Source organism: Echinops telfairi, unplaced genomic scaffold (assembly GCF_000313985.2).
Source record: "Echinops telfairi isolate 266 unplaced genomic scaffold, ASM31398v2 ScPeMD7_7467;HRSCAF=8505_1, whole genome shotgun sequence".
Taxonomy (NCBI): domain Eukaryota; kingdom Metazoa; phylum Chordata; class Mammalia; order Afrosoricida; family Tenrecidae; genus Echinops; species Echinops telfairi.
The window spans coordinates 28946808-28957032 of NW_022111368.1; the positions used below are offsets into that span (position 1 = coordinate 28946808).

At 51.1% G+C, this 10225-nt stretch overlaps 1 protein-coding gene across 1 annotated transcript in view; it reads right to left on the bottom strand.

The window, feature by feature from the left end:
* MAL (mal, T cell differentiation protein) overlaps positions 1 to 10225 on the bottom strand; it is a 26923-nt gene that overhangs the window by 4236 nt on the left and 12462 nt on the right. The window contains exons 2-3 of the mRNA XM_004704368.2: positions 1836 to 2003; positions 155 to 280 (exon numbers count right to left, since the gene is read on the bottom strand). Coding sequence (XP_004704425.1) covers positions 155 to 280; positions 1836 to 2003 — 294 coding nt within the window. The remainder of the gene's footprint in view (positions 1 to 154; positions 281 to 1835; positions 2004 to 10225) is intronic.

Below are 10225 nucleotides of genomic sequence, written 5' to 3' on the forward strand. Positions count from 1 at the left end.
CAGAAGTGAGGGGAAGGCTGTGTCATTAGAAAGCTACTGAACTGAAACAAGAACGTCTGCTCCTGCCGGCTGTCAGCGGGAGATGCTAGCTGCCACGCATAACCACGTGCAGGGTGGTGGGTCACCCCAGGCCCCAGCAGGGTCGGGCACTTACCACAGCAGAGATGTTCTCGTGGTAATGCTTATAGGTGAAGCCTTCTTGCATGGTGATGGTGGCCAGGGCTTCCAGGACCGAGGCACTGAGGTAAAAGAAGGCGGCCACACAGTGGTAGGCGGCATCCTGCAGGGCCAAAAGAGGCATCAGAGATGGGGAGGAACAGCTGTTGCCAGGCTGCCATGTGGAGACGGGGTGGGTGGGCAGCTGTGGCCCTGCCCCCACGCTGCATGGCTTAGGCCCTTCCCTCGTCTTCCTCGACTTCCTTTGAGCCCTACTCCCTGAGGTCCCTCTGCCTGAGAGGAGCACAGGGTCTTCCTCCACAGAGAGCTGGCTAACAAGTGCGGTGGGGCTAGGTTTACAGGAGCCCTGGTGGTGCGGTGGCAAGGCATGAAGCTGCGAACCATAAGGTTGGTGGTTCAAACCTATCAGCCGCTCCATGGGAAAAAGAGGAGGCCATCGGCTGCCCTGAATATTGGCAGGCTTGGAAGCCCTACAGAGCAGTTCTACCTGATCCTCTGTGAGTAGGAATTCACTTGATGACAGCAGGCTTTTGCTTGGTGGCAAAGTCAGGACTTGGATGGCGAAGGGATGCCGCTACCTCTCAAAGGGGGATCGAGTCAGGGGTGGGAGTGGGAGGATGCAGGTGAAACAGGCCTGAGTCTGAGCCCGAGATGGGTCATACATGCTCACAGGCCCGGCTGGGATGCGGCGGGCCGATCAACCTGTGTGGGGTGAGAGAGACCCACGCCCCTCCATTGTTTGGCTGTGTTTGTTTTATTTTATTTCTGGGCTCCGAGAACTAAAACAGGGTCTGTTTTTGCTGTTCTAATTTTGAGGGGATTTCTAAAGTCTCAGTCTCTGAGCTTCTGAGAGGGCAAGGCCGGCCAGCGGCCCCCCACCCTTCCGTGGTAGGTAGCACGCAGGTGTCTCATACCTGCTGCTGAGGGAGTCCATGGCGTCTTGGAGGACCCCACGTGTCGCAGAGCCGAACTGTTCTACAGGGGGCTCCTGGCTGTTATCTTAGTGGAAAGATGTCGCCGCCGGCCCTTTGTGGGGCAGGTGTAGCAGCGGATCGCAAGCTCCTTATGCCATGGTTGGCTTTCCCCTTTTCATGGACCCCCAAAGCAGAATTTATATGGAATAAAGACCACCAGACAACTCCCCTGCCCCAGTCTCTCTCCAGAAAACCTGCTTTAAAAGTTAGAGGCTCAGGGGGTGGGTGGTACGTGTGGCCTCACCACAGAAGAGCGAAGGCCAGTCCTCCCGAGCTGTCTAGAGGGGTCTGGCTCCACCCTCTAAGACGGAGTTCCCCTAAGACAGCACCAGCCCTCGTGGGTGACAGGAGGTGCCCAGGGGCACCTGGTGGGGGCAGGTGGTAGGCGGGGAGGCTGGGATGCTGGTTTTCCACTCAGAAGGGCAGTCATGCAGGAGAAAGCAGGACAGGTTCAGCAAGCATCACACAGTCAACCGAAACCACCCTTGACCCTTCCCTGTGGTTTCCGTGCTGCAGCAAACTCTGGGTTGCTGGAGACAGCTCTGAACTGAAGGCTTGGATCTGCTTAGCCTTAGAATGTAGGTGAGGGTATAGCCGCCCCAAGTATGGGGAAAGCAAGCTTCCAGGGAGAGAGAGCAATACTACAAGCCCCCTTACCCACTACCCACCAAGCTTGGGACTCACCAGAGTGATCCAAGAAGTCTCCCCACCGTGGGCGCCAATCATGTACAGGATGAGCAGAGCCGTGGTGGCCACGAAGCAGAACACAGACACGAACATCACCCAGCCCTGGATCAGGGGGATGGGCACTAAGGAAGAGGCAATCAGGATCCATACCAGGCCACCGAAGATCTGCAGAGACGGAGGTGGAGGGTGAGTGCCGGGCTCAGAGACAAGCACAAGCTTGGAGTGGCTGCAGACCAGGCACCACAGCAGGTCCCTAGCGATGCTGACAAATGGAAAACTGGAGCGGGGCAGAGAGTGGTGGCGGATATTTTCCTTAGCAAAATTTACACTTTTATCCCCCACCTCTTTCAGAACCCTAGGCTGGAGCTCCAATCTCAGCCTTTCAATGATCTGGTTTCTTGTTTTCATTCACTAAAACACACACACACACACACACACACACACTCTCTCTCTCTCTCTCTCTCTTTGTATCTAGCAGGACTTCAAGTGGCTTGGGCTGGTTTGGTCATGGCCTCCAGAGCAAAATTGGAAGAGACCTGAATCTGTCCATTGTGGACATATTGGAATGATAACCAGGACAAGAAAATATGATATTGTCAACATTGGAATGGGAGACTAAGAAGAGCTATAGTCAGACCTTTCAGTAGCCTGATGTGGGAAACTGGATTTTTGTCAGGACTCCAGAGAGCGACATATATTCAAAGCGATGAGCCTCCATCTCTGAGCTGGGCACCACGGTCTCTGACTCTGCCCATCAAGAGATCTGGTTGCTCTGCGGCACACACACTGCCTTGTGTTCCAGGAGGGAGGTTCAAGTCTAGCATGGAGCTTTCTCCCACTCCAGTTTACCCACATTTTATAAAACGGGGTCTGTTCCATTTCACGTTGACATCCCTGATGGAACGGGGAAGAATCAGTCTGAAGCCCTGGTATCTATGTGTCCATCCACCTGTCAAATAGCTCTAAGTGGCTTCATATCACTTCTCTTATGCTCGGCATTGTCCTAAACATATTACCTCAGTCCATCCACACCACAACCCTGCAAGAGAGGGATTGCGATTACCCCCATTTGTCAGACGAGAAATCGAGGCACATGCAAGTTAAGTGACTTGTCATCCCATGGAAGTCTTAGGTCATCCAGTATTATCATGGGAAGAGCTATCCTTAATTCTAAGATCATACTTTTTTATCTACCCAAATATCTTTTCTCTTAGGCATGGGAAGCAATCCCAAGGAGAAAGCCCGAGACCAAAGGTTCTGGAGGGACTTGGGGGGAGGAGGAGGCAGGGGAAGGGAGCAGGGAGCAAGCAACACCACAGACAGGGGAACAACTAGGGAATTAAAATCAACAATGAGGAGGATGTCGAGATTCCACTGGTGCTGGAGCAACAGCAGTTACCTGAGAGGAATTACTAAGAGGCAGAAGAAGGGCGAGTGTGATGGTGGGACAGGAGAAAGGTAAAAGGAAACAGGAAAGATCTAGGAAGCAAAGCTATGGATAGAGGTCTAAACATAGGTGTGCACTTATGTAAATATATTAATTCATAAAAATAGAGGTATTGGCCTAGGTGCATATATTTATATGGCAATACATTGAGGAAGTGGACGGATTTTGGGCCTCTGCTCAAGCCTTGCATCAACACAAGAACACTTTGTTCTAACAACCTGGCATTCAATGATGCTCACCCTCCCGGCATAATCGTTGAAGACAAATGGGTGCACAAGGAAATGTGGTGAAGAAAGCCAGTGGTGCCTGCCTATCAAAAGATCTAGCATCTGGGGTCTTAAAGGGTTCACGCAGGCATCTAGCAGAGAAGCAACAAGCCCACATGGAAGAAGCACACCAGCCTGTGTGATCAAGTGTCCAAGGGATCAGGTAACAGGCATCAGAAAACCCAAAACAAATAAAAAAACATATTGTTGAGAACAAGGGGGGTTGGAGCAGAGACCCCAAACCCATCTGTAGACAATAAGACATCCCCACACAGAAGGGTTGCAAGTAAAGGATGAGTCAACCAGGGCGCAGGATAGCACCAATTAAACACACAATATCCCTCTGGTTTGTTGAGGCTTCCTCACCCCCACAATCATGACCCCAATCCTGTCTTTCACTGTGGGCCAGGCCGGAGCATACACACTGGTAAGGTAAGAGACCACGATATACAGAATCCAGGTCAGATGAATCCCTCAGGAACAGAAATGGGGGTAGCAGTACCAGGAGGACTGAGGGAAGGTGGGGAGAGGAAGGGGGGAGAAAGCCTCAGTGGAAGGGAGACAGCAGTCGGTGTAAGATATGAAATTTAAAATAATTTATAATTTACCAAGGGGTCACAAGGGTGGGGGGGGGGGAGGGAGGGGAAAAAGAGGAGCTGATACCAAGGGCTCAAGTAGAAAGCAAATGTTTTGAGAATGATGATGGCCACAAATGTACAAATGTGCTTGACACAATGGATGGATGGATGGATTGTGATAAGACTTATACAAGCCCCCATAAAATGACTTTTTAAAATCAAGAGCATAAGAGCCCACAATAAAATGATCTAAAAAATAAAAAATATCTCATCTCTTCTGAAATGATAACCACCAGATAATGTGGATCTTCACTTGAAAAGAGAAACTTGTCACACTACGTCACGAGTATCCCTAGACTACCAGCCAGTGTCCAACTGACCATTAACTGGAAAGTTGGCAGTTCAAACTCAGCCAAAGGCACTTCAGAAGCCAGGCCTGGTGAATTTCCTCTGTCAAGATTATAGCCAAGCAGGTGGACCAGCTGTCCTTTGTAATACCTGAGGGTCACCATGAACTAGAATTGACTGAATGGCAATGGACTTAAAAAAAATTTTTTTTGATTCCTCCAGGAAGCAGTGGCCTGGCTACCACGGCTGGGGTTGGGGGTGGGGGTGGGGTTTTCCTGTTCAGCCCTGTTTTCTTGAATGACCTGTGTTGGGCATTAACGAGGCAACCCCCATGGTTCTCTAGAAGACACCAGGGTTGATATCCTCAGGGGCCAGTGAGCCCAGTGATTACAAAGAAAAAGCCAGCAACATGCCTCATAACCACACTCACAAACCCCACTGGGGGATTCCGCCCACGGGAACCCACGTCAGGATTTGTTATCCTTCTCTTGACCTTCCTTATCCCAAAAGAGATTCGGTTCAGCCTCAACAACCTGTCCCGAGCCAGACAAAGACCACGCTGTGGGTGAGCTGGGATGCCTGTGGAGCCAGCTTTGCAGTGAAAGGCTCTGAGGAGCCTCCAAGCAGGGCTGCTCCTGGGTCCTCTGTGGGGTGACCACGAGTGGCCGTTGAGTGCTCTGTACCTGATTCTCACACCAGGCTCTTGACTGGTGTTCTCTGAACCACCTGGTGGGAAATCATCAAGAGAGAATCACACTGGAATGAGAGGGGGGAAGAAATGCATGCGACGAAGAACCTGGATTTATCAAAGCCAAGTCAGGCCTAATGAATCAGGTGGCACCTGACACCAGAAGAATCCCTGTATTGAGGACGTTTAGCTAGGCTGGAGGCATGTGACAGGGCGTAGCACTCAGTGTACGTCATTCAAAAACCAAAGGGAAATCAATAAAATCAGACTCAATGGAATGGAAAATGTGGGGCGGCTCTATGAGCAGATTCGCACATTGATTTCATCCACAGTTGCCTTTCCGGCTAAACAGATTCGTAGCCTTCTCCACAAGGGACCAGGACAGAGGGGCAGGCATGCCACTGGACAGGACTTAGCCTTAGAAGGTACCAGAGTACAACATGAAAGGAGAGGAGCACCAGGAACACCATGAAAGGGGTTCATGACCAGCTCATGCGCAGAGATCTTGGCCGGAGACACCACCCTTTCTAAAGTATCCTTTGCCTGGTCACCTCCTGCCCGTCCAAGGTGACCAGTGTAAACTAGGTTTCCCCTGTATTTGCGTTTAGAAAGTCCTACCCATCTCCCTTGGGAGACTTGGCACAAACACATTTAGGTAATGGCTTGTATAATTAGTTACACGATGGTGTTCTTCCTGATGATAGTCGTGGTGGGAGTGAGGTCTGTCTCACTGACTCCAGACTTCCTGTCGTGAGACACAGGGGAGCTCTACGGAGACGTGCACCCGTGTCCAAGAGTTAATTGGCCTTCCGAATCTTATGGAGGAACAGGGTGGCTAGACTTGAGCACCCTCAAGAAGAAGCACGAGTTGTATGTGAGCCGGGAGAACCCTGCGTCAAGGAAGCCCAGGTGAGGCCCAGCGAGCCAGCGGTACTTCTAGACAGACAGTGGACAAGGCACTAGAGACCACAGCGTGCCCCGTGTGAAGGCGACCTCTTCTTCCTTCTATGGTTTCTCTGGGGGAGGGAGAAGGGCCAAGCAAGGGCAGGTGAAGGCCAACCCCCAAAGACCTGGTTTTTATTTTCATGTTAGTGACCGAGTTATTGGAGAGAAATTGGCCGTAAAATGCATCGGAGGCCACCCGTGCCCGGGTGGAAGCTGCACATGGAAAATCTGAGAGGGGGCGCTCAGATCCTGGTTTTGGGAATCATTTCCCATTTTGCCTTCTGCTTGCATTTCCCTGTGTGGCCGGAGATGTGAGTCATGACCGGGGGGAGTCCAGGCTCAGGATTGGCGCTCTGTGTTAGGCGCTCGGTAAACTCCCAGCCCCCGTTCGCTCGCCAGTGAGTCCACCACTTACTGAGGGCAGGGTGTGCAGGCTGCAGGAGCCATCAGGAGGGGTCTCCCCCGAGGGACACACGGGAGACAGGTATGGAGGTCCAGGAGCCAGAAGGCTTCACTGGGTTCCAGCTGAGCGCTGTCTGGGAAGGGGCTGGGTTGCACATAGACACTTGGAGCAGAGGGTCAGGGACAAAAGCATGGAACCAAATGGTGCCCACGAATCCGAGTCCAGTGGCTTTGGGGAGGTGGCCAACGTGAGGAGGGCTGCGGCCCAGGAAGGAAGGACAGACGGGCAGGAGTCATGTGGACACTGGCATTCACACAGGATGGGCCTAAGGTTTTAGCCTGGCCACCCTGACAGGGAAGACCAGAGGGCACAGACCTGCGCAGGGAAATCCTTCCCAGTGTGACCCGTGGGCCTGAGGCTCAGAGAGAGAGCCAGCACCCATGGATACGGAACACAGCAGGGGTGGGGGATGGGGTGCAGCAGGGTGGCTGGCCGACACTGGGCAGATGGAATCTGAATTCACATCTACTTAGTTCAAGATTCACGCTCTCTTCCTTCTGAGCAGAGATTTAAAATGCCACACCTTTGTTTATTATTTTTTAAATTAGTTTTAAAAATAGTTCGACGGAGCTAATTGATGACTGGTGTAAATGCTCAGTAGGAGACGGAGGGGGGGGAGTATGCAGAATACACCCCGGCTCCCTCCTCCTCTCCTTCTGGTTCCCACCAGCCCACTCCAGAGAGGGCTTAGTACAACGGTTCTCAACCTGTGGGTCGAGACCCCTTTGGGGGTTGAAGGACCCTTTCACGGGGCCACCCGATTCATAGCAGTAGCAAAATGACAGTTATGAAGTAGCAACGAAAGTAATTTTATGGTTGGGGGGTCAGGTGAGGACCACATGAGGAACTGTATGAAAGGGTCGCGGCATTAGGAAGGTTAAAAACCACTGGCTTAGTAGTTTCTGGTGGTCTCTTTCTTTCTGTCTGCTGAGGGCATATCTGTAGCTCTTTGCTTACAGAAAACAAACAAACACATGGCAGTGTCGGTGAAGAACACTGAAAGTGTCAAGAACTGCCAGAGCACAAACAATTGTCTTGGAGGACGTACAGCCAGCATGTGCCCTGGGAGCCCTCGAAAGTCCTGTGCAAGCCCCAGACGCCACGAAATCACAGCACACGGGCTTGACCTGGACCACACATGTACATTTTAGAAGCAGAACAGTCGCACAGGAGACCTGGGAGTTGTCCTCCTGTGTCCTCTGCACAGTGAGCGCTTTGCGCGGGTGATGGACTCCCAGTCTTGTGCCACAGGTACTTTCACAAAGGCACTTGCAGCTCTGTGCTCAACAAGGAAATGAAGAATGAAAAATAGGACGATACAGACAAGTAAGAGTAGGAAAAGTAAGGGGAAGGCATTCGTAAAGACACTGCACCCAAGGACCTGCCGGAGTCCCACGTGTGCAGTGAGCTGGACGTGGCTACCGCTCTGGCTCTGACCCAGTGTGGAGGGAAACCTCAAGGTTAGTTGGGACTTTTGGCTTGTTTTTTTGGGGGGGTGTTTTATCAAGGTGGTGAAAACTATGATCCAGCTCCTTGGAAAATATTCTCTCTTCTTTTGCTTAGGTACATGCACACTCATACCACACACACACACACACACACACACACACACTTTCATGCAGATGCCTAGAGTCTAGGGTAAGATTCTTGCCCATAGTTGTCCACAAGAATAAGGCCCGCCCTGTGTTCAGCTCAAACCCCTGAGTTTTGGGCAGGCCTTGGGGCCCCACCCTACCTCTGGGTGCACCACTTCGCAAAGGCTTCCTTTTCCCCCCACTCTCTTTTCCCAAAGCCATTTTATTGGGAGCTAATACAGATATCCTATTGTTACATAGTTCAATCACATCAAGTAGTATTATACAATTGCTACCACAATTTGTTTCAAAAAATTCTTTTCCTTCTTGAACTCCTTGACATCAACTTCCTTTTAACCATCCCCCCACCCCCGCCCCGCACCACAGTATCCCCTAGAAACCCTTATTCTACTTGCTGTCCCTATAGGTTCATCAATCCCGGTTTCATATATTGAAAAACATAAAAACATATAACAAAAATTGCTGAGATCAGTCCCAAATGTGAACCCAAACGCCAAACTACAGAAAATGCTGAGAACCAGATCAGGCCCAGTGTGCATCAGAGGGGAGTAACTGACAGGTATGGACCGTTCAAGCCAGGGTTATCCTGCGGCTCTCCTGTCGTCTTCTCTCCAGGGCACTCTGTGTGGTAACTGCTTTCATCCCCTCCCTCTATTACGGACACAGGGAAATCACCTCACAAACATACATATCCAAATGTATCGGGCTCACAGGTTATGCTGAATGGTTTTCTTTGCCCGGCTTCTCTTCGTGGTAGGTTTTCTAATGGAATCATATGAATGGAATGGTAGAGAGATCTCTAGTTTCCTTTTTTAAGAACAACTGTATTGAGGTACAACTCATATGCTGTGTAGTTCACCCACTGAGATGGCACCCTTCCCTGGCTTTCAGAACGATGCAGCTATCATCACAGTCACTTTTAGGACATTTGCATCCCTGAAGAAGAAACCCCATGCTCTTGGGCTACCAGCCGCTCTCTTCACACCTTTCATGCCCTGGCACTCGGCCCCTCATGCACCTCTGTCTCTACAGACCACAGCAGTGGCCATCGGGTATCCGGGAGGTTTGACACGTGGAGGCCCCATGGGTTTTCAGTGGCTGCTTGTCCAGAAGTAGATCGCCCGGCGTTTCTTCAAGGCGCCTCTGGGTGGACTGGAGCCTTTTTGAGCCTTTCGGTTAGCAACAAGTGTGTTAACCCTTTATACCACCCACGATAGATTTTCTGATCCCGGACTTTCATATGAATGGAATCATATCATACGCGGATTCTTGTGAAGGGCCTATTTAACCTACCTTAATGTTTTCGATAAGCAACAGATGGTGAAAAGATGAAAGCGGTCAACAATTTCATTTTACTTGGATGGATAATCAACACTCATGGAAACAGCAGTTTGGAAAGCAAAGGAGGGATTACATTGGGCAAATCTGCTGCCCCAGACCTCTTTCAAGCGTGAAAGAGCGAGGGCGAGATGTTGAGAAGGTGCGCCTGATGGAAGGCCTGCTGATTTCACTCTCCTCGTCTGCATGTGGAAGCTGGACCACGAATGAGGAAGACCGCAGAGGCATTGACGCATTGAAATCATGGCATGGGCAAGGAACATCGAAAGCCCCACGGACTGTCACACGAACACACAAATCCGTCTAGGGAGAAGTGCAACCAGAATGCTCTTCAGACGCGAGGATGGTGAGACGTGCTTTGGACATGTTATATGGAGAGACGAGTCCCTGGAGAAGGGCGTCCTGCTTGGTAGAGTGGAGAAACAGGGGAAGACCATTAATGAGCTGGATTGACATGGTGGCTGTAATAAGGGGCTCACAGCGTCAGACCAGTTGTGAGCGCGGTGCAGGACCAGGCAGTGTTTTCCTTCTGTTGTGCACAGAACCGGCTCAGTGGCACTTAAGAGCCTGCCACCGCAGCAACAACAAATGTTTCCAGGTGAGAAATGCCCTCTTACGGGAACTTTGACAAACTACCTCTCTCGTCCCAGTCCAACCCTTCTGTCATTTGAGGGGCATTCACCTCATCCCTTAGGAGCCTCTGAGCCAGGAAGAGCGAT